Source organism: Poecile atricapillus, chromosome 17 (genome assembly GCF_030490865.1).
Source record: "Poecile atricapillus isolate bPoeAtr1 chromosome 17, bPoeAtr1.hap1, whole genome shotgun sequence".
Taxonomy (NCBI): Eukaryota; Metazoa; Chordata; class Aves; order Passeriformes; family Paridae; genus Poecile; species Poecile atricapillus.
In genome coordinates, this window is record NC_081265.1 from 9270254 (window position 1) to 9294694 (window position 24441).

The 24441-nt window shown below is 50.7% G+C and overlaps 1 protein-coding gene across 1 annotated transcript in view; it reads right to left on the reverse strand.

Moving 5' to 3' along the window:
- Positions 1 to 905: 905 nt before the first annotated feature.
- Positions 906 to 24441, reverse strand: part of LOC131585977 (heparan sulfate glucosamine 3-O-sulfotransferase 3A1-like) — a 31280-nt gene continuing 7744 nt past the window's right edge. The window contains exon 2 of the mRNA XM_058852671.1: positions 906 to 2035. Coding sequence (XP_058708654.1) covers positions 1417 to 2035 — 619 coding nt within the window. The 3' untranslated portion in view covers positions 906 to 1416. The remainder of the gene's footprint in view (positions 2036 to 24441) is intronic.

The following is a 24441-nucleotide window of genomic DNA, read 5'->3' on the forward strand; positions in this document are numbered from 1 at the left end:
TTATTAAGCTCTTGGCTGGCACGCAGGCAGCCAGTGAAATTCATCCCCAGGCTTCTTCCTGATCACATTCCTGGGGGATCCCCACTTTGTTTTACCCCCTCAGGTACTTTTCAAAGTTGTGCTCAGGAGAGGGAGCACTGCTGTGTTGTTTGTGCAGCACCAAGCTACAACTGGGTACTCCCAAAGCTCACAAATGCTGAAGATCAAGAGCCAGCAGATAAATGAGCCCATGGTAATAAAGCACTCTGCTTCACTAACAGATTTCTGTCACTGAAACATTTCCACCAGCTAAAAAAACGTGGTAAAAGAGATTTGTTTTGCCTGACACTTTTTAAAGCCCTTCACAACTTTCCAGCTCCCCCCTCAGTTCTCCTTTAGGAAAGAACTATTGTTCTCTCATTCCTCTTTCTGGACATGATTATTGTTCACTTTTTTACCAACCAACCTTTCCTCCAGTCTATTTAAGAATGACCCAACTGAAAACATCCATCTTTATGGCTTAAACCACGTCCACTGAAGTTTCCTGAATATGCCTGGTGGGGTGGTGGGTCCCCCCCAACACCTTCAGGGTGTGCCACGAGCATCATCTCAGTGTGAACCTTCCCTCCCATCCCCAAAATCCCTTCAGATGGGCCCCCCTTAGAAAAAAAAAAAAACCTTAGAAAACCATTTTGCTGTCAGAGTAGCAGAAGGGATGCAATAGGGAGCACTGGATTTGGAGCCAGCTCCTGTGAATGAGGCCTTTTGACTACCTGGCAATTTTCATTATAGACTCAAAAGAATCATTTGTGTTCTTTCACTTTTGGCTACCAAGATTATTTTGTCTCAAAACAAAACAAAGGATTATTGGTTTTGGCTTCCTTAAGAGGAAAAATAAGTTTGGCTGATGAAAAGAGCTTGATTTAAGGGGGGTAAAAGTAAAACAAAAAATTGGATAAGTGGAAGCAAAATTCACCAAATGTTTCATGCAATAAAAAAATCCCCTAAGGTAACATTTGGAAAGCCAAATTAGGTATTAAGCCTCCTTTGTTTTATTGTCAAAAGTGGTGAGGTCTGGTGAAAATGGCACTTGCAAGCCAAAACCTGGCTGAACTTTCAGGAAGACTCTGAGCTACCCCTGTCACTTCTAAAAACTCTGCACCTGTGTTTTTTTACAGAGGCAGTGCTAAACCCTGGGCCCATTGTACCAATAGGACCAGGTTGCTGTTCACAGCCTCCTTTTCTGGATGTAACAGTGCCTTTCTCTGAGAGAAGAAAGGAAAAAAAGAAAAAACCAAAACAAATCAAGAGCAAATCATGTTTCAGCACAGCTATTTTTTTTTTTCCCCCCGTATTTCCCCCCTCTCTACTGATACGTAAAAAAAATATATATATATTATATTATATTTTCCTTTTCTTAAATTATTTCTTTCAGCCTCAGTCCCAGCCGAAGTCCTGCCCTGTCATCTGGTAGAACTTCATGTTGAAGGGCCGGTAGAAGTCCCGCAGCCTCTGCACCACCTCCTGGTCTATGTCAGGGTGGGTCCTGCCTTTGGTCTTCCCCAGGCAGTGGGGTTTGCTGCTGCCCTCTGCCTTCTTCAGGCACGGGAAGCCCTTGGTTTTGTTGAAGTAGAAGTGTTTGTCAGTGATGATCCTCTTGAGGCCCAGAAAGTCCTGGACCCTGCCCAGCTCCCCTGCGGGGTCGCTGATGAGCCTCTCCCCGCTGACAAAGAGGATCTGCCCGATGGGGAAGTAGAGGAGCCAGTTCTCCAGGTGCTTGGCATAGATGCCGATCTGGATGGCGCTCCATGAGGTGTCGATCAGGCCTGTAGTCCTGTTTTTGAAGGTCAGGCTCTCAAAGGTGGGGATGTCAGGCTTCTTGGAGAGCGTCTGGGTGTAGTCCGAGATGGCTCTGGTCACGGGGTCCCGCACCACCACGATGAGCTTGGTGTCCTTGGACATGGAGGAGATGCGGGCTGGGGCCTCCTTGGTGACAAAGTAGCTGGGGGTCTTCTCCATGGTGATCTGTCCCTCCAGTGTCCTGGGCATCAGGTCCCTGCCAGAGGGGGAATGAGGGACACGTCAGTGCCAAAATCCCCGGGGCAGGGTCGGGAGCTGGACGTGGGCAGCGCCCTGGGGATGTCCTGGGGATGAAGGGCAGGATGGTCCTGAGCCTCCTGCCTCTGGCCCAGCCCTTCCCTCCTTGCATTTATCATCAGCAGGCCCAAAATGCTCTGACTCTGCAAACACCTGAACTCGTCCCTGACTCCCCACTTCCTCTCACTGCCCATTTACCTGCAATTAGACCTGAACTCATTTTGCCTGTTCAAGCCCTGCCCTCTGGATGGGATCCCACCTCCCTTCTGGAAACAGCAGGAGCACATCTCAACCATCCCAACGCCCTATCCCTTTAAATTCCTCCCTGCCCACATTGGGGTTTCCTGCACAGAGGCTTAAATTCCCTGGAATAACAGTGAATTCCTGGAGCAGCAACCCTCCCTTCCTGTAGGACAGAGGAATTTTCAAGGGCCAGGATGGAAGACTTTATTTTTTGGCATTTCCAAGGAGGCAGCAAGTTGATGCCACATAAAAATGTGCAACATCAGCCCCCTGACCTCAGCAATTTCCTTCTTTCACCCAAAGACATCCTTCACGCTGCCTGCTTTGGGAACTTCTCCTGGATTGAAGTGGGAAGGGGTTTGGGGCACATCCATCCTGCTTCATGGTCCCCTTGAGAGTTCAGAGCCCTCCTGGGCCAGGATTGGGTGTGATTTACTACAGAGCCACAGGATTTGGTGGCTGGATACCCTGAGCTCCTCCATGTTAAACAAGGCACAGCAGGAAGGTGTAGGAGCCCTAGGAGCAGGTGAGTCCCAGCTCCTCTCCCTCTCCTCCTCATCCCACCTGCAAGCCACACCACATCCCAGCCCTCACACCCTTCACTCCAACACCACACCCAGGCAGGAGCATCCACAAAACTCCAGGTTTCCACTCCCTCCTTTGCTTACACACAAATCCATCTTGTCCCCTGGGCCCTGGGCTGCTCTTCCCACGGCTCCCATCCTTCCCAGGGGAATGGGGGATGGATGGGGCTGGCTGCAGCCTCAGGGAGCTTCACCACCATGGCACCAGCACTTCTCATGGCAATGCAGCCCCCCACACCCTGAGCCCTTGCCTTGGACCCCGTGTGTGAGGGGAACTGCTCCCGCTGCAGCAACATCTGCTTTGCAAACCTGTGCAATATGCCAGCAAAATTGAAGCCATCTATCAAAAAGAGCAACAATGAAAAGCCAACAGCAGCTAAAAACAGCAATAATAACCAAACCCCAGGCTGTCATGTTACAAATGAGAGAGAGCAAGGAATGGCCCTTCCTAGGACAATTCCCTTTGCAACCACATCACACAGGGGCTGAGCAAAGACACGGGCCCAGAGCAGCCAAACCTCTGCTGAGGGTTTCTGTCTGGGGCAAAACCCAAGAATTTGGGATATCCAGGCTGGGGAATAAGCAAGCTGAGGAGTGTGAAAGACCTCTCGTGCATCCTGAAGGATGTGAAGATGAATCACTGCTGATAATAAGGGTGGCATTTGCTGAGCAGGCACATAATTCTCCAGTGGAATTTGCCATGATTTTGTGCCAATTTGCCTGATGCTGCAAAAGACAAAAGTGTAAATGGTTTAGAAACAGGCTGGCCAAATTCTTGGTGGCTGAAATAAATGGAAGTACCAGAGTCTCAGTGCCCCTTCAGCTGTGGAAACCCCCAAACCCCACTGCCCTCAGCTGGGGGGAGGTAACAGGGGGAGACCTGCACTTTATCCATGTCTGTGGATGTCTGATACCATCTGGAAGGAGGCAGGACTTCACTCTGGACCGGTGCAGCTGGTTCTGCTCAGGGCAGCCTAACTTTTGACAATGGCATGGAGGGGCAGATAGGACAAGGGGTGATGGCTTTAAGCTGAAAGAGGGTGGATTTAGATTGGATATTAGGAAGAAATTCTTCCCTGTGAGGGTGAGAGGCCCTGGCACAGGGTGCCCAGAGCAGCTGTGGCTGACCCTGGATCCCTGAAGTGTCCAAGGCCAGGCTGGATGAGGCTTGGAGCAATCTGGGCTAGTGGAAGGTGTCCCTGCCATGGCAGAGGGTTGGAGTGGGATGATCTTTAAGGATCCTTCTAACACAAAGCAGTCCATGGTGATTCTAAGAATCACCCTTTTCCCCCTCATGCACCAAGCCCACATTTCTCAGATGTGCTGGTGTTGCCCTGCAACTATGGGGAGCACCTGAATCCTTGGAAAGGTGAAGAAACCAAGTCTGGGGCAGTCCCTTCCTGCCAGCTCCATCCCCACTGTCCCACAGCCTTCCACAGCTGAGAGCTGATGCTGAGCAGGAGCAGGAGAACAATCAGGAGAAGGGCAGGAGAATGGCACAGACTCCTGGCTGAGTTCTGCTGGATGGATGCTCACCCTTCCCTTCAGCTGCACTCCCACTGCCCTGGCTGCAGCCCCAAAAGGGGGCTCAGGTCTTCACACCTGTGGGATAAAGGAGTCCCACAGAGCCTGTGGACACAATGCTGGGCTCTCCCAGAGGTGCTGCAGGGTTATGAGACAGCAGAAGGCACTGCTGACCCCAACCCTGCACCCCAAAACACCCTGGGCTGGGGGCACCCTGCTCCAGCTGCCAGCTGCTGTCTCCATCTCTGCCACAGGTGCTGGTCCAACCAGTGAGATACACACAAAGAAAAGGTGGGGAAGGAAAAACCCCTGGGCAGGTGTCAGAGCACCCAAGGAGCCTCCCTGCTTTCATGGCTCGGGATGAGCCGTCAATGGATGTGATAACAAACACCCCAAAGCAAAGTGCAGAGGGGAAATCTCTCTGTTAGCTGTGCCACAGCCTGATTTTCCCCCGGAGCAATGTCCAGGGTCTGGCTGGGGTTTGGGGCACCCCAGCCTGAGGCAGTGCTGGGAAAGGAACCCTGTCCTGGTGAGAAATGCTGTTTTTAAGAAGTGCCACTGAAGGGCACTGCAGGGAAAGCTGTTATCTAAGAAATGCCCCACAGCTCTGAATCAGCTGTGGGACCTTGGCTCCTCTGAAAAGGGTAAGGAAGACTCAAATCTGCTCCCAGAAATGCAAGACAGGGTGGATGGGACCCTCTAGATAAGGTGGAGTAGCAGGGCAGAGAGGGAAAATGAACTGTCTGAGGGGGCTTATTTCATCTCTGACTTCTCCACAGAAACAGTGCCAGGATTTCTGTCTCCAGGAAGGGGCCAGACACTGTGGTGACAGGCATGTGACAGGCATGTGACAGAGCTGGCAGCCCTGGGGGAAACACAGAGCCTTCTCCATCATGAAGCTATCAGACAAGGAGGACAGAGCAACTGAGGCACAGCCAGCATCGTGGCTTGGTGCAACCTCACACCCCCAGCGGGGTGTGTGCTGCTCCCTGGACCACTGCTGCCACCAGCAACTCGTCTTCTTCTTCCCCCACCAGCTCTCTTTTTCTTCCAAATCATTTTAAGCACCGACTCTGCAACAGGAATTTATAAAAAACCCAAAAGTCGCTCTCACAAGCAGTCAGTCCCCTTCCCCCACCTCCAGCCCACACTCCCAGAAGTACCATTACAGCATGTTCAGATGATTGAAAAGAAAGATGCTCTAGCAGGAGTGATAACTCGATGTAACCAGGAGCTTGTATGGATGTATAAATTCAAAAACGCTGCCTAAAGAGATTAATTCCTCCCTCCCATGAGGCCAGCTGCTAAGCCCAGGGGCTGTGCTGCCCCAGCAGCTCTCACAAGGCTCTGCATTTGCTTTGATGAGCTGTGAGTGTACACAGGAGTTAGCTGAGCCTCCTGCTCTGCCTTCCTTTAGATCTCAGGTGAAATCGATACACGGAAAGATGCACTTCAGGAAACTGAGAAAAATTAAAAAAAACCCCAAAAAACCTCCATGAGAAGCTGTGAGACTGAGGAAGCTGAAAGGAGAGGGGCAAAAGATCAGAGAGCTCTGCAAGGAAAATCACTCATTGTGTTGTTGGATGTAAGATCAAACCCAACTGGCATTAATAGCAAAAGGACACCCTTGCCACTGATTTTAATGATGGATTAAGCTGAGCTTGGAGCAAAATAAGAGGCAGGAATAGTCCCAGGAGAGGACAAGGAGCCCTGGGTGTCTCCTATCCTCACCCATCCTGCTGCAGAGGCATTCTCTCTGCATAAAGACAATGCTCAGGGAATGATACAGCTGCCATCTCTCTGAGGATGCTGCAGCCTCACAAAACAAGTCAGGGGCCTTGGAATTTCCTTCATCTCTGCTCTCCCACCCCCATGGAAGCAGTGTGTGCAGGATGTGCCTATCACCTGCTGAAATACTCCTTTTTCTTTAGGCTGTGGGCAGGAAGGTGTCCAGCAGGACTGCTTCATTTCCACCATCAGGAAAGCATTCCTGGATTCTTTGCTTCCACAGGACGTGCTGAGGTGCCTGTCCTGCCTCTGTGGCACGGTCCCTGTGCCCAGTGCAGTGAGGGCCCTCCCAGCAAACAGGTTTTTACCACCTCCAGTACCCCAGAGGAGTTGAAGCATGAAAAAAGTAGATCAGCTATGAAGAAGATATTCTTTACTATGAGAATGGTGAGATCCAGGCTGCCCAGGGAAGTGTTCAAAGCCAGAGATGTCTTCAGTCAACTGTGATGGCTCAAGGGGATAAAACTTCACATTAAAGGTGAATATCCAAGGTAAACCTGAGCATGGGAAATATCTGATTGTTAATCTCAAATAAGTCCAAGTAAGCAAAGAAAACACTTTACTTGAAAATGTTAGGAAGTAGAATAAATCTTAATGACTGAAATCTCGAAGGATTTTTTTCTGTTTTTTACTGTACATTATTAAGAAGCACAGACTATTTTCATTAGCAGGTAGAGACCCATGGACATCATGGAAGATTAGCATGTTAAAAATTATTTTAAATAATGTTTTACAGGGCTTGGAGCAACCTGGGCTAGTGAAAGGTGTCCTTGCCCAAGGCAGGGGGGCTTGGAATGAGATGAGCTTTAGTGCCCCTTCCAACCCAAACCATTCAGGGGTTCTGTGAACCCGGAGCACTGAGCTGTGCTGGGATGACAGGAACAGCTCTCAGAGCACATGGGACATGCTGACACTGTCAGGAACTCACAAAAGTACCCCAAAAACCAGGCAGCCACCTAGAGCTGTGCCAGAGCCCAGGCTGCAGGGACAGTCACTGCTGGGTGACAAACACAGCACACCATTTCCACACCAGCTTCCCCAGCACAGCCCTCAGAGCCTCTCCTGCCCCCAGCCCCCAAACCTGCTCCCTCTGTGGCTGCTGGCATTTATTTGAGCAAGTCTCAGTATTTATGTGTCTCATTACATCTGCAGCCAGCAGCAGCTGTTTCCACACTGGCTCTGTCAGGCAGCATCTCAGCAAAACTGCCTCCCTCTCCCTCCCCTCCTCTCCTTCCAGTTAAGCTCCCTCTGAAGTTTAGGGTGAAAATGCAGCCCTAAAATGCAGCCCCCACAGCTCCTGAGGTGTCTCCTCCAGCCCCATCCAAAGCCCCAGCACTGCCCAGAGCCCAGATCCAGCCTGTGCAGCAGGGCAGGGGCTCATGCAGCCCGTGCAGGCACCCAGGCTGTGCCCAGCATCACCCCTGGCACAGGTGTGTCCAGCCCAGGTGTGTCCAGCAGAGCCTCCCAGGGACACACCAAGAGCCAGGGGCACATCCACTCCCTTCACCATTGGGTTTAAACACCTCAGCAGTTCTAAGAAAAAACCACTCCAGGAATCTCAGTGCCTCCAAAAAGGACTGGGACCCCGGGCTGCCAGTGCAGGGCTGGAGGAGGAAAGAGCTGGGACCATCCCGTGCTGAGGTCACTGCCAGGAAGCCTCATCCTTCCTGAGGAGCTGGGAAATCCCTAAGGAATGCCATGGACAATGCAGCTCGTTTGCTGATAACAAAATCCTTCCTGGACCTCAGGCTGTGGCCTTGCTGAGGAGGAGCAGCATCAATGCTGGGCTGAGGGCAGGGAGCAGAGCCCAGGAGGCAGCGGTGTCCCCAGGATAAGGGGGTCACACACCCCCAGGAGACCCTGCCAGAGCTCCCAGTGTCACTCCCTGGCAGCTCCCCTGGCTGCTGAGCCACGGGGCTGAGGAGTGAGGGGCAGCATCTGCACGCAAAGAGGGGGCTCTGCTCAGCAGCCCCTGCCCAGCTCCTGCCCCACTGCTCTCCTGGGAATGAAGCTTGTGTGGATCAGAGCTAATTACAGCACGCAAACCCTCTGTCTAATTGCTCTGATTAATTATTGATGGGCTGAGCTGCTGCTCTGAGGGCAGCAGGTAATGGGGAGCGCTCTGCCCAGGCACCTGCTGGCCTCCTGGCTCCTTGTGCTGAGGAGTGATCCCAATGTCCAGGCGTCCCATGGCCAGTCTGGGAGAGGAAACTGTGCCAAAAGGTTCCAAAAAATCCACTGTGCTGGAAAGCACATCTGGAGACCACCAGTGCCTAAGTGCTATTGACAGGCAGAAACTCCCTGATGTCATTAGCCCTGCAAGCCATTGATTTTCTCTGCTGGAACAAGAAACTCATCGGAGCCGAGGCAATCGCAGGTGGCACTACCACCTCCTCTAGGCTGTCCAGCTGGGCTTTGGAAGAGGGATTTCAGGGATGTTTTCTTCCCAGTGGCTAATTGCTGGAAAATCCCAGCCCTCTGCCTAGCAGGAACAGATGAAGAGCCCCAGGGCTCTTGGTCACAGCCCCTTCAACACGTGTCCATCCTTTGTACGGGAATGGAGCCACCACCAGGCATCTTCTAAAGGATCTTTCTCTGCCAGGGTTGGGGCTGGGTTCATCTCTGCAGTGCTTCCCCCTGGGGCTGGCCATGAGCTCTGTGACCCAGCCTCAGCTCCCCTCTCCCAGCAGCTCCAGCGAGCAGGGCCAGGCACTGGGAAGGACAAATTCCTCCTGTCCCCATCAGACCTGGACCCAACTCTCATCCCCTGTGGCTCTGCAGCAGCATTCTGCACCTCTCCCAGTGACAGCTCAACCCCAGCAGTGGGCAGAGCTCCTCACACAAGCCATGAGCCACTCGCCAAATTCCTGCAGCACCAGCTGATTCTTACAAGGGAGAAAATCAGGCTCACAGCGATTTCATCGTATTTCCAACGTAGTTCCCAAATGAAAAGTGATTTTTCATTAGAGGCTGCTGACTCTCCTCTCTGTCATGTTATAGCAAAGCAGGGTTTTCCAGCTGAGACAATGGACACGATCCTTTTGCATCCTTGCTCCCTGCCCTTCTCCCTTGCAAATCAGGAGTTCCCTTTTGCCATCCCACCACACACAAGGGTCACTCACTGCTGGAAGAGGACAGCAAGGACATGGCTGGACATGAACCCCATGAACCCAGCACTCACCTAAAATAGTTTTGCTGGGAAGTCCTTGCCTGTTTGTCCACTGCACATCTGCACCATGGAGAGGGAGCTCCCAACCTCTTTCCATCACACAGAAGGATGCCAGGAGCCACAGCCTTGCCAGGGATCAGCACAGCCTTCAGCCTGGACCTCACCTTCCCCAGTTACGGTCTTAAACCACCCAGTTTTGGCACCTGCTTTGCAATTTTTTGTTTGTTTTAAAGATGTGCCTGTGTGGGCTGGGGTTTGAGCCCAGCCAGGATGTGAACAGAGCAGGAGTTGTTCTGAAAAGTTCAAAAAGTAAAGACCAAGGGATGAGAAAAAAACAGGTACAAATGGCCCAGCACTGATATAAATAAATCTCAATGTAATTTTTCCTCCCTAAGGGCACTCCTGAAGTTTGACAAAGGTACATCCTCCCAGGAGCTGCTGCTGGTCTTGGAGGGACCAGGGCTGCACCTTCCCCCTCCTGGACCCAGGAGAACCCTCTTGATGTCCTCAGCCTTGTCCTCAGCCAGGACAGAAGGCTCTGGAATAGGGAGAATATGGAAAAACCTCTATCCCCAAACCAACAACCTCCTCGTGCCTCTCTCACTCAAAGATCTCCAAGACCACACATTTCAGCCCTGACTAAGCAAATCATCTTAAGGAGGAAGGTTAAAAACTGTTTGTTATTGGAATTGTCTCCCTCTTTAGGATTCGTTTTTTGATAAATTAACTCCAGCTTCATTACTTCATGATATATTTCCCTTGACATTTAATTATACTTACCCCAAACACATTAAGCCAATCAGTCTGAACAGCTTCTTATTAATATGCAAATTTCTTCTTTGAAAAGCCATGAATCTGTGAAAAATCTCTACAGGCTTCAATCAAGGCCCTTTTGGGAAGTTGGGAAGTTCCCTGAGAAACACCCTCCTGGCCCAAGGCAGGAATCCAGCCCCACAGACACTTCCTGGTGCCTGCTTTGGGAATGGGAAAAGAGGATCTTAAAGCACCTTCTCAGGTCTGGAGCTGTGAGCAGGAGAGGTTGAATCTTGCAAAGCAACACGGTGTTGGCAGCTTATCCCCATCCAGCACCTTTCCATGGGAACCACTGCTTGTCCTGAGTGCAAATCCTCCCTCCCCTGGGACCACAAATGGGAGCTGCAGAATATTCCCTGAAATATCAGCTTTTAGCAAAACAAACAGGAATCTGGTTCTCCTGGTGCCATGGGCAAATGGGACATGATTTGCATTAGGCAAATAAATTGAAGCTACACAGTTAACCATCTGCCCTGGAACAGATTTAAGTTTTGCTTTGAAGCGGCACTTCCAGCCTCCCTCCACTCTCACATCCATCTGAACGCTGCAGGATTTGCTGCTGGGAAACCAACTGGGAATTAATTCATTGAATCATTCCTATAATTGGAGAGAAGAAACATCGATGTAGGCACCACAGCCCTGGTGGCCTTTGGCCTCACGGATGTGTTTCCTGTGGATTACACCAATGGACAAACCACAAAACTGCTTCAAAACCTCCCAGAGCCTCCAGTTCCCACCAAAAGTCTTTAGTCACCAAACCCAGATGATTTCCTGGGAGCTGCTGAGTTCCACATCATCATCTTGAGAAAAAGTCACCCATTTCATCTTATTTCAAGAGAAGTTGCGGGTTTTCTTAAAAAACATCTGATTTTCTGTAATTTTTTTATATTCCTTACAGTTAGACATCAAGATCAGAAATACACTGCAATCAGTGTACTTTATAAATAGTCCAATTTTGGGAAACGGCTCTCATGAGCAATAAAGAAACCCAATTTACTATGCACTATAATAAAAATATCTCTTTTACCGTATAAATCAAACCAAAGTGAACAGATAAAAAAAAAAAAATAAACTCAACCCCCTGGTTTCTGCCCACAGGCACAAGGAGACGGCCCTGGGGAAGGGCTCGCCTGCCCTGTATAAATATATACAAGAGCAAATCTGTTAAAAATTGCAGCCACCACTTTGTTTTCTAAAGGTCCCAGTTTATCCTTCGTCAGAAGAAGGAGGGCTGGGGAGAGGTCGGCCAGAAACACAATCCTTTCCTGTATAAACACCGTAGTCTGTGCTGGTTTTAAGTGCATCATATGGCCTATATTTTATATGTGTATATAGCAAGAGAGAGAGAGAGGAACAGAGATTTTTCAAGCCAGTCAGAGACATAAAGTGATCTTATATCATCTAAAACCAACAATCAGACTTGGACTTCTGGCAGTTTTCCTTGCAGTCGTCCCTGCCACCCCCCTGCCCCTTCCTCCCAGCTGCTGGAGCACACTGCTGTCTGCCCCCATTATTTTTCAAAAAGGCATATAAATCACTGTGGAAACTCTTATTATCTTATTTTCCCTCTGCTTCTCTCTTGTCTGTTTGGAGAAAAATTAATGCATTTGTCTCTGGAAAAATGTGCAGTCTCTATAATTCAGTTTTAAAACAAGCGCAACTAGCAAATGGATAGACCTCTGTTAGGAGACTCATTTTTCATGAGAGTAATTGAACCCTTCCCTTCGATTTTTCCTTTGGGTGTTAAAGACAACTGATGCCTTCCTGGAATTTGCTTACGTCTCAGAAAGGTGGAAAGACAAGACAGACAGAAAAAGCAGAAAAAAAGGTGAGGAGAGGAGAGGAGAGGAGAGGAGAGGAGAGGAGAGGAGAGGAGAGGAGAGGAGAGGAGAGGAGAGGAGAGGAGAGGAGAGGAGAGGAGAGGAGAGGAGAGGAGAGGAGAGGAGAGGAGAGGAGAGGAGAGGAGAGGAGAGGAGAGGAGAGGAGAGGAGAGGAGAGGAGAGGAGAGGAGAGGAGAGGAGAGGAGAGGAGAGGAGAGGAGAGGAGAGGAGAGGAGAGGAGAGGAGAGGAGAGGAGAGGAGAGGAGAGGAGAGGAGAGGAGAGGAGAGGAGAGGAGAGGAGAGGAGAGGAGAGGAGAGAGGAGTCCAAAGCATACAGAGCCTTGGCTTTCTCTGTAGGGGGACCCTGGGGAGGCTCCAGGCAAACATCCCAGATGGGATTTTTCCAAAAGCTGGTGGAGCTTTGATTTGGGCAGCCTCTCACCACCCAGGCTGCTGAGGAAATCCATCCCCATCACAGGGACAGTTCAGTGTCCCACAGACCCGTGGATCACCAGCCCTGTTGTGTCCTGCAAGACCCCCAAACCCAGAAGTGCCTGGGGACACACACACACTGCTTGGGTGATGGCAGAAGTTTCATCCTGGTGCCTCTTTCTGCACCTGAAACTCAGGGAATCTCCACAGCTTCCCTCCCACTGCCAGAGAATGGGAACCCAAACCATCAGTTCTCCAGGAAAAGTCCCCCAGACAAACAAACCTCAAAAATCAGAGCCAGCTTGAAAATAATCCTCATCCCTGGTGCTGGGGATGCCTCTGCCCAAATCCTGATCACTCATCAGCCCTGGGGCTCGATTCAGAAGAAGCCAGACAAAAGTGAAAAGTCAAAAGAATGACACAAACAATCACAAAGAAATCAGGAATAATTCCAGAAAAGCCACAATCAAGTGAGTGCTCAGGCCAGCAAAAACTGTTGTTCCTTTGTCTCTCTCTACATTATCTGTGTCCCCTGGGAGCTACATTATTGCCTGCAATACATAATGCAATTTGCTCATTTTCCATGTCTGCCTCGTTTTCCCTTGGTGCAAGCAGGCCCTGCACACAGTGCCTGTGCTCCTCCTGTGCAAGGGGAGAAGGATGGGAACTGGAGCTGGAGAGAGGGGTGGTGCTTGAGAAGCTGCAGACAACATAAAGGGGAATAAAATGTTGTCTGAAAATTGGAAGGATGTGATTTGTGAAAATAAAAAACCAAAAACAGTGTCCCTCTGCTCTCCTCCCTGAAGAAATGCCACCAAATCTCAGAGACTGGAAATCAGGCCCTAGTGAGTGCACCAGCTAAATGAAGGCAGCTGAAACTGGAGGCAGGGAAAAGACATTGGAAATGGGCAGTGGATGCAGCAGGCTGGGACCCCCTGGGCTATACAGAACCTGTGGAGTTCTGCACACCCTGGTGCCTCTGGAGATTGTGAACTGGCTGCCAGGGTTTTGGGAGCAAGGAGATGGATTTTCTCCCTTATCTGCAGAGGTGAAAGGATCTGTCCACCAAGATATTGTTGTGGAGTCCTAAAGAGCTCAACAGAGATTATTGAAGAGTTTGGAAATTCCTGTGGCGTGCCCTGTACTGCTGGAGATGGTGTGTGCACATCTGTGTGTGTATCTGTGTGCTGAGAGTTTTATGAAAGACCCAGACACCTCAAAGACCTCAACACTGAGAATAGAGGTTGCTCTTTAAATTATGCTGAGAAGTGACTTTTTTTATGTATCACTCCACATCTCCTCCTGCTGCATGGCCAAAAACTCCTCCATCTGTATTATAAAAAAGGGAGCCTGACCTCAGGCTGTGATCTGAAATATATAGAGTCACACAAGTTTACTCTTGCAGTGGTTCTTCATCCTTCCTGTGCCAATTCTTTGTCCTTTTGCTAAATGAAACTTTAATGGCTGGGAAAGGGCTCTGTGCTTTCATTCCTGGAGCAAAGCAGTCAAGTGCAAAGCAGGACAAAGTCTGCAGAAAACAGAAAGCTGAAAAAGATTCTTCCTGGCCTAATTTGCAACTTCTGGGCAAGGCAAGGGCCAGTGCAGAGGAAGCTGCACAGAGATGGATGCTGGTCTCTCCAGCCCCACAGTCAAGGCAGGGAGTTCAGCCACTACTCACAAGATCATGCAGAAGAGCTCTTCCCTGAGCTCAGCAGTTCCACCTTCTCCCAGGGAATGCATCGCTGCCCAATCCAGCATCAGCCATCTGACACAGTCCAGGAAGTTTTAGTTTGCAGCAGATCTAAATCTCATGGGTGAAGGACACAGCAGCCAGCTCAGCTCTGGCTGGTCTGGAGGTTTGTACCTTCATGGCACAGGGATGTGGAGGCTGAGGTTTGGGCGTTAGCGGGACACCGAGGTTGTTCAGGGTGAGCACAGCTCAGTAATGTGAAAGAAAAAAAAATAGAAAAAAGAAAGGTGAAGTGTTCTCCAGAAGATGGATGGATGATGGATGGATGATGGATGATGGATGATGGATGGATGGATGATGGATGGATGATGGATGGATGGATGATGGATGGATGGATGGATGGATGATGGATGGATGATGGATGGATGATGGATGGATGGATGATGGATGGATGATGGATGATGGATGGATGATGGATGGATGGATGATGGATGGATGATGGATGGATGGATGGATGGATGGATGGATGATGGATGGATGGATGATGGATGGATGGATGGATGATGGATGGATGGATGGATGGATGGATGGATGGATGATGGATGGATGATGGATGGATGGATGGATGGATGATGGATGGATGGATGATGGATGGATGATGGATGGATGGATGATGGATGGATGATGGATGGATGGATGGATGGATGATGGATGGATGGATGATGGATGATGGATGGATGGATGGATGATGGATGGATGGATGGATGATGGATGATGGATGATGGATGGATGGATGATGGATGGATGGATGGATGGATGGATGGATGGATGATGGATGGATGGATGGATGGATGATGGATGGATGGATGATGGATGGATGGATGATGGAGGATGGATGGATGATGGATGATGGATGATGGATGGATGGATGATGGATGGATGATGGATGGATGATGGATGGATGGATGGATGGATGATGGATGGATGGATGATGGATGATGGATGATGGATGGATGGATGATGGATGGATGATGGATGGATGATGGATGGATGATGGATGGATGATGGATGGATGGATGGATGGATGGATGGATGGATGGATGGATGGATGAAAAAACCCCAATTAGTGACCTCAGGTTCATTAGTCAAGTGAGTCATTTGGACCCAGGTCAATAAACACTGCTCTTCCTCACTCAGCACTGAACTAGTGTGGGCTGCAGGCTTCACATCAGCTCCTGAAGATGACTCCCAGCCTCTCCTTTGCCAGGGCCTCCCTTCTTAGCAAGACCAACCCTCCCTCACCAATCATTTCTCAGCATCCCTGAAGAGAAAACCCAGCCTGAGTGTGTTTCCTCTGTCATCGTGCTTCCCTGGGAATACAGAAGGAAACAGAACTAAGCCCACGCTGAAACTCTTCAGAGCAGCAGGGATTCTGAATCCCACAGCCCACCACAACAGTCAGCCACCACCCCATGGTGGGGTCCCACCTTGCAGTGGGACCACGGGGACCCCTGGCATGCTGTGATCTCTCCATTCCAACACAGGGAGCCACGAAGGGATTTGGAAAAGGATCCTGAGTCTTGGGAGCCCAGGTCTTCTGCTCTTAAGCCTTTGGAAAGCCCAGACAGGACCCCTGGAGATGAAGATTTTGAAGTGTGATCAAAGAGACTTGACATAGCAAGGAGGATTAATGTTTCTGCAAACACACAGGGAAAGCTTCTTAGTTATTCCAGTGGGGTTTGTTCCAAAGGGGCCTAAGGGAGTTAGGCACTTAAAACTCACTCAGATCCTTTATTTATTTGCAAATCCTGCGCTGCAGCAGCGCAGCAGTGGGACCCCTGAAGCGTTACTTTCCGAGCGTGTCTGCTCGAGTGAGAAGCTGAATTGATTGTGGCTGTATTGGTGCCTCCTGCAGCTGCTCCTGCTCCACATCCCAGGGAGTGAGCCTGCCTGGGGAGACAGCTGAGGGCACAAAGTGTCTGAAGAAATCAAGGAAGACACCACACTGAAACCACGAGGGCTGTGTGTTCACCAACAAACCCTTCCTGCAGGGGTTTGTGCTGGATGGAAGGGGCTGGAGGATGCTGCCAGTGATCCCCACCTGGGCCAGCAGCATCCCCAGTCCTTCCTGGTGGGTCTCACCACCATCTCTAAGAAAGTTGCAGGAATCACTTATTTAATGACTTTGGTTACTCTTCACTGCTCATATATCCCTGCTACATTTTTTTCTCTATCACCAGCTTTTACAGTCAAAACTGTGCAAAGAAGACACAGTGAGGGCTTTGCTCCCCAGCTGGTTACACACTCGTGATGTCCTAATCATTCCTACCACCACTTCTAATCCTATTGCACAGGGTTCCAACCTGGGCAAAGCAAAATGAGGAAGCTGGAAAAAAGACAGAAACAATAAACAAAAGACCTGTTTTCACACTGATACTCCTCATCATAATAATGATAATAATACTACTAAAAATAATCATAATAATGAGAAATGCAGCTCATGGTCCAGCTGCTTTCCTGGCCTTCCCACAGGGTCCCCTGGATTTTGTGTCACCTCATCAGCACAAACTGGCCAGGGAGCCGTGGCACAGCGCAGAGGGGTTGTTGGGAAACGTGGCACACATGTGACATGCTATTGTCCCTAATTTGATTAATGAAGCCATCACGCTAACGGAGCGTTCCACACACCCCCAGCACCCTGTCACTAACCCACACCAGCAACTTCCCAGCAGAGCATTCCTTCCCCAACACTCGCCTTTCCCAACTTTGTCAGGTAATTGTTTATGAAAAGATGAATGTATACAATAATACTGGGTGAAGGGAGCTGATGTATGTGGTGTTAATGAATGAAATAATCAGTTTGGTAATAACTGGCATGTGTATTTGTCAAAAGGGAACCAGCAGGGCATTAGCATTCTGCAGCCACCAAACCTTTATCTCCTGGTCTTGTGTTTGACAACCGCCCCCAGATAGTCCATGAATAAAATACAGAGTAGCACCCAGACATAATTAAACTGCCAATGTGGATGTACCTAAATGAACTTGATATCTTAATGACACTAGATAGCAGGGGAATAATGAAGGCGGTGTGAAAGGGACGTGCATAATGAGCCCAGACTGCCCGCGCCTCCTGCTCAGCACAGCCAGCATCGCTGCTCCCACGCCACACACGGCACCTCCACCTCACCCATGCCAGGGCTGAGAGTGCCACCTCTCCAGGGGCAAGGGCTGCTCCTGCAGTGCTTGCCAGGCTGTGGTCACAGAGCCCTCCCTCCTCCAGAAACCCCTCCTTTGCCCCATCTCTCTGCACCTGCTGCATCTGCTCCTCCAGAGAGCTCTGGCACGCTGCTGTGCAGTGCAGACCTGGGTTTGGGAGTGCTTAACGTGAATTAAGTACCAGACATGCTCCTTTTTAATGTTTTTTTTTGTGTTTTTTTCCCAGCACAGAGATGGTTTTCGAGGAAAGAAGCTGCTCCTTGGGGATGGGCAGCTCAGAGGATGTCCCAAGATAACTCAGCAGCACAGAGCCACAACCCCTCATTCCCATCACATCCACAGACACTGAGCCAGATGTGTCCTCTCCCAGCACCTATGGGTGCAATCTTTCCTCCAGAGGATGCTGGGCACCCCTGACAGTCATCCCAACTGTCCCAGGAAAGCTGGTCCAGTGTGAGACAGGAATTTACACCTCAAAAGCAGATTTGATCCCTCTCCTTTGGGGCAGCACCACACTGGGCTCCTACCCCACACTGCTCAAAAGGTAATTGTCACTTCCTGCTCTAATGGCTCCAATTTTAGCAGCAAATGAGCGAAGCAGAGCAAGTATTGGTCTTATTAAAGGAGTAATAACAGGAAACTGGAGCATGCACTACGGGGAAGGAACACTCCCCCAGCACACAGGACACAGCCTGGCTGGTATTTGACAGCAGCAGAGTCCCTGCCTTCTGCTGACAGAATTCCAAGGTATTTGAATACAATAAGCCCAGCATGTAGGAAAGCAACTGGTGCAATAGGCTCGGCTTGACTCTGTTGTGATGTAATTGATTGAAGGCTGAGAACTTGTCACAAAGCCAGCGTGGGAAATGTGACCCGGAAGAGGGCCTGTCTCCCTCGATAAAGCAGATTGGGAAAAATTGCTTAATGCAAATGGAAAAAGTACAGCAGCTTGGGGGGGAACCATCTTAAATCCCTGGAGGTGTTTAAGGTGAGGTTGGATGGGGTTTGGAGCAACGTGGGCTAGTGGAAGGTGTGGAAGGGGCTTGGAATGAGCTGGTCTGCAAGGTCCCTTCCCAGCCAAACCATTGGTGATTCTCTGATTCTGTGGAAATCCAGTGGCCAGCACAGCCAGGAGCAGCAGAGTGCTGAGAACAACCCACTGCAGGAAGCACAGCAGGTGTGATGCTGGGTGTTGAGATGGGCTAAGGAACATAACTCTGTTTGGGCCAGCAGAAGGGAAAAGTGGCACCATGCAGTACAGCCTGCCCAGGGAGGTGACAGGAGGAAGCTGGGCACGGCCTGAGCAATGACAGTCACCACTGGAATGATGCAGCCAAAGTGCTCTGAGCTCCTCCTGCCAGGTGAAACCCTCAACTTACTGCACTCAGCCCCTTTCCCCTACTGGATATTTGTGCTTGGCTGCCAATTCTTTAACCATTGCCTTCCTTCCTAGGAAAGACATCCCTGTGGCGCACCCTCATGAGACAGTAATGGGATTTCATTAGATTAAATAACTCCAACGAACCCCAGAGACCAACAACACTTTAAACACGGAGCTCGGAGTTAGAATTACTGTTATTTAACATTGATTAGATTACAGGGTAAATCCAATTCCTCCCTAACCATATGCTGGCTATGATTTGCCTAGTGGGAGATGTTAAGGATGGCATTCCTGGAAATCTCTGCTGAGGGAAGGGCCCGTGGCTGAGTCAGCAATGTCAGGGTGACCCATGGGCTTGTGTCTGAAGGTCCTCCTGCAGAGCAGGGCTCAGGGGATGTCCCCACTGTCCCTGCCCTTTGCTAAAGCTGGTGTGCAGGTAGATCTGGATCTGTCACATCAGCAGGAATATCACCAGGAAATAACTGGGCCTCTCTGAGCCATGGCCCTGCCTCGGCTGAGGCTGTTAACCACTCCCCAAAGCTCCCTCCTGACTCTTTTCCCCCTGGAATACCATGGCTTGTGGCTCCCAGCCAGGGATGTGCCTGGAGCCTCTGGCACTGCCCAGCACCAGAGTGGCACAGTGTTCCTCATCTCCAGGAATCTGCCTTACAGCTCTGGGCTGTGAGAGGCCTGCAAAGGCTGGTCAGGGCAGGAGTGAGATGATCTCAGGGTTGCAGTCCATCTGGAGGCTGGCAAGGGCCCTCTCCCTGCGGACAGCACGGGCATGGACAGCTCGCAGTGCGCTTTCCTTCCCAGCATGTGCCACGTGCTTAACGCCTGGCCTGGGAGGTCAGCCAGGACACAGCTTCCTCTGGACATCCTGGCTGATGCATTCTGGAAACTGAGGGGTTGAAAAACTCCTAAATGCATCCCCCACAGCCTGAGTGCAGGGATGGGAGCACCAAGAACGGGGACACACCGAGGCACCAGCTGCGACCCCGTGGCTTGCTGCCACTCGGCCAAACAACTCAAGTGCAATTAGGGAGCCTGGGGCAGATGAAGCTGTAAACTCCAGGGTGCAGCCCCTCAAAAGGCACAGCCCCCTCAAAAAGAACAGCCCTCTCAAAAGGCACAGCCCCCTCAAAAAGAACAGCCCTCTCAAAAAGCACAGCTCCCTCAAAAAGCACAGCTCCCTCAAAAGGCACAGCTCCCTCAAAAAGCACAGCTCCCAGCTCACTGACCCTGTCGTGTCACACCGTGGGGACAGTGGGTCCCTGGGATGTGACACCAGCCTCGGTGCAGGCAGGGCAGAGCTCAACGTGTCCCACACCAAGGAAAGCAGCTCTGGCGCTGGGGCAGGCTGTGCACCCAGGGCTGACCCCGAGCGGGGGCACTGCCGATGGTCAAACTCAATTAAGGGCTGTGTGCTGCATCTGGGTCAGGCTGGGCAGCCCTTCCCCAGCCCCGGCCTCTCTGCTTGCACGTCCTGCTGAATTCTTCAGGAGCTGTTCCAGAGGATGCACCGGGGCTGGGAGGGAGGGTGGCGGGGCCAGGAGCAGGCAGAGCAGCATCACGACTTGTGACAAAGGCAGCTCCGGGTCTGTGCTGATCAGGGATCACACCCTGGGCATGTAAAAACAAGATTTCAGCTCAGAGTGACTCCCCTGCCCTGTCTCTGGGCACCTTCAGTGTCTGCCTGTGGTCAGAGCAAACACAGCCCAGGGAGGGCAGTGCTGGAGGGACAGGTCATGGTGCTCACTGGAAACCCAGTCCCAGCCCTCCCAGCTGCACCTTGAGCAAGGTTTTGTGAGTTCTTCAGGCCCTGACTCGCCACCAGCCAGCTGAGTGTGTCCCAAAGCCTCCTCAGCTGCTCTGGACACGACACAGAACATGCTGTCCAGGCCACAGCAATGCCCATGCTGGCCCCTGGACCTCTCTCTCTGCAGGTGCCCAACAAAATCCCATCCCTGCTCCTCAGGAGGGTCCAACTGAGCAGCTGGACAAGAAACATTTGGTGTTCTGCGGGACACACATTGACTCTCAGCCATTCACACCCGCCCACAGACTGTTTTGGGGTTTTTTGTGCTTGTTCAGAACCTCTGGCAGCCCTTAATCCCAGGCAGGTTTGCAGGGGGCAGAGGAGCTGGGCTGATGATCTCCAGGCAGCACAAGGGTTGACAGGGAGCAGGGCTTTGATTGCCATTTCTACCCAAATTTCCCAGACCATGGTGCAAAGTGGAAATGCTCCCTTCTTTGCTACCAGCCACGTGATGCCAACTGGAAAATCCATCCCTGCACACCCAGCTGGGTTTTTAACCAAACAACACCAACCATAATTCCCCTCCAGGAACAGTTATGGGATGAGCCTCCCTGTGATCCACAAGAGAATTCCTGGGCCAGCAGCAGGAGCAGAGCCCTGGGTCCCTCCCCAAGGAGACCTGGCAGCTCCCTGAGCTGGACTTTGTTTCTGGCCCATCACACCCAGCAGCTCCTGGTGCATTGTTCTTTGCCAAGCACTTTCAGGGTGTTTTTTAGACTTCTTTAACTAAAAACCTCCCATGGCAGCCCATTTCACAGCTTAATCTCACACTGTTTGAGAAAGTCTCTAATTCTGCTTCTTTCCAACCTGTTGCTGATAGAACAGATGGAGACATGAGAGGGGTAGGAGGGACAGCCACTGCCTCAGTAACCAGCCCATGAAATCTCCTCCCAGAGGCTTCTGGAGCTGTGGAATGAACATGCACAAGCCAGGGCTCCCCAAGCCCTGCACAGGAGGTGGCTGTGTCACCCCAAACACGCTCCTCTGGCCCAGCTCTGCATGTCACTGCCTGTGCTCTGCTTGCTGCAGGCAAAGGGAATTTCCTTTTGTGCTCTTATCCTCCTTTAGAGGTGATGAAGGCTACAACAACCTTTGCCACACACGTACAAGAATGCTGAACACCAGGCAAACATTTACAGGCAAATATTCACATTCCCACAGCAGAGTTCAGCAGTGCAGGAGGACAGGATTATTGCACAATATTCACTTCATGCTTTGCCGTGACACGCAGCTTTTGCGTGCAGAAAAACCCAAATTGTCCTTCTGAGCAACCATCTCCCAGCAATCAAAGCCAGAGCACGCCAAGCCCTGTGGGGAGGCTCTGCCTGTCCATGGACAGGGAACAAAGGCAACTGGAGCCAGCTGGAACAGCAGAGCTCAATTTTAGAATTACCTGAGATGGAAGTCAGCCCAGATGTGGCAACTAGCATCCCCAACCCTTGTGAGAGGCATCAGGAGAACTTTTCCTGACCTTCAGCACAAGCAAGTGGTTGGGGAGCAGCCTGGAGGATGCAGCTGGTGCCAGGGGAAGCTCAGCACACCTTGAACACCCATGGTTGATGCTTTAGTAGCCAAGCTCCCCTCTCACCACACTCAGAGGAGATCAGCACTGGCTGAACACGTGCCAAGAGCTCCCACGTGCTCAGTCCTGCCCTGCCACAGGCTCTGGGTGCTTTTCTTTCCCCACAGGCAGAGTGGAGCATCCTCCATCCCCCAGTGCTGCTGATGGCCACAGCACAGCCCCAACCTGCCAAGCACGGGATGGGATGAGCCGTGATGAGCTTCAAACCTGAGCTGCCTTTCAAATTTACTGTCCTGGGGAAATGACCACACTTACATGGGTTGATATTCCAATGGGCTGAGGAGCAGAGAGATGCACTCTTAATCACAGAGTGGGTCTTCCTCTCCCATCAACAACCCAAAACCATCACCAAGCCACAAGAGCTGATGGCTCTGCTGATCCAAAAGGCCAGGGTGAGGCTGAGGGAACTGGCTGGTTGTGACTGTGTGTGTATTCACCTCCCAATCAGGCACCACTCTGCTGTAAATATCAAACAAATCCCTCCATTCTTGTCCCTCATAGAGATGTGTCTGCCCTGCACAGACTATGGGGTGAGGGGAAATCTAATAATAATATATTCAGCATGAACTTGGGTATTTGGACAAAGGAGGCTCAATCTTGAGAGACGTGGTCCCGGGTTCATTGTGCATGAATCGCCCAGGGCAAGAGAGGGAAAGGTGTCAGGGTGCTCTCTCTTAAACCAGGGGAGGGGGAGGTGAGGAGATATGGGGGTAACAGCCAATGGGGTAGGGAAAAAGGAAGGGAGGCCAGGAAGGGACCAACATTATACAAAACCAAGGGTGGTTCCTATGGATGCTAACTGTGAAGCAGGCAGCACAGTGCCTGTGGAACAGCAGGCTGCTTAATTTTACCAGTCTCGCCTGAGAAAGTGGTCTGGGAAATCATAAGGAGGAATTAAAACAATCCTCAGAGACAGAAGACAGCCTTGCAGGTGCTGTTTGTCTGTTTCTTGTTTTCTTGCAAGAGAAGTTCAAGGGGTGGTGTACCCCACTGACCAGTGATGGTGATGTGTTAATTCACTGACCAGCAAGAGCTTTACCTTTCTGTACTTTCACGTATCAGTCTATAAAAGAAGATCTGAGGTAATAAACCTTAAGAAAGAGGAGAAAGAACTCTCCTGTTCGACTCACAAGAGAGTCTGTATCATTCTTCTCGCCGTTCCCAATAGAGTGACAGGTTTATCCTCAGGGACACACCATATATCTCAATGCTCTGCAGCAGCGCCCTGGCTCTGCTGACATTTCCTACCAGCACGGTTTGGGGAAGGGAGACACAGCCCAGAGAGGCCACTGGCACAATGCCTGTGTCTCACAGAGGGGAGATCTCCCTCACCTGTGGCTCTGGCACATCACCCAGGCTCCTCCTGCCATCACCAGTTTTACCTGTGCAAATCCCAGCACGTTAATGGCACAGTACTAATTGCACCCACTAATTGCTCCCCCCATCCAGGCCTGGGGACCCTGCCATGGGTGCAGGTCCTGCAGGAGCAGGGGAAAGCTGTGCCTTGCTGCACCTGCAGGCCCAGGGACCTCCCAACAGCCTCTTATTGAGGCCCAAAACACAGCTTGGCAAGGTACAACCCTGAGTCCAGCAATGCTGGAAACCAGAGGGATTCAACAGCGAGTTTCCAACTGAGATAACAACTCTGGAGCCAAAGTGCAGCTGCAAAATGGGAAAAGCAACGTGTCCTGCTGGCTACAGGGGCCTGGAGCCCATCAGCACTGTGGGGTCACTGATCTGCAGGGTGTTTTGGGTGTCTCAGCTGGGCCAGGCACCTCCTTGGCACAACATCTGTCCTGGGCATCACATCTCCAGCCTTTCACTCACTGACTCTGTGCTGGAGGAGTCAGGACACAGAGCATCACCCAGCTGGGAAATCCAGATGTTTCCTCACTTGTTCTACTGAGCCAATGCTCAGGATTTCTCCCTGTAATTAGGTTTCCCAAACAGCCCAGCTCAGACTGTGCTAAAGTGTTTCAGTAATGTCCAAAGGTGCTCTATGTTACAATACAAGAGCATGAAGGCAGAAGTGAAATGGCAATGACAAAATGCAATATTGAGAGCCGAAAGCTGCAGATATGAACACACAGAACAACCCATGGAAAAACACAGAAGGCAAAACTATTGATCTGGTGATTTTCCATAAAAGGCTTCCCCAGACAGCTTGGTTTATGGGAGGGAACCCTGTTCCAAAAGGCAATGGCAGAACAAATCAGCCTGGCTTTTTGCAATTTTTAACAAAAAAAAAAACAAAACCCGCCAGAGAAAGAAATAAATAATCAAATCAATAAATAGCCAGCTTCC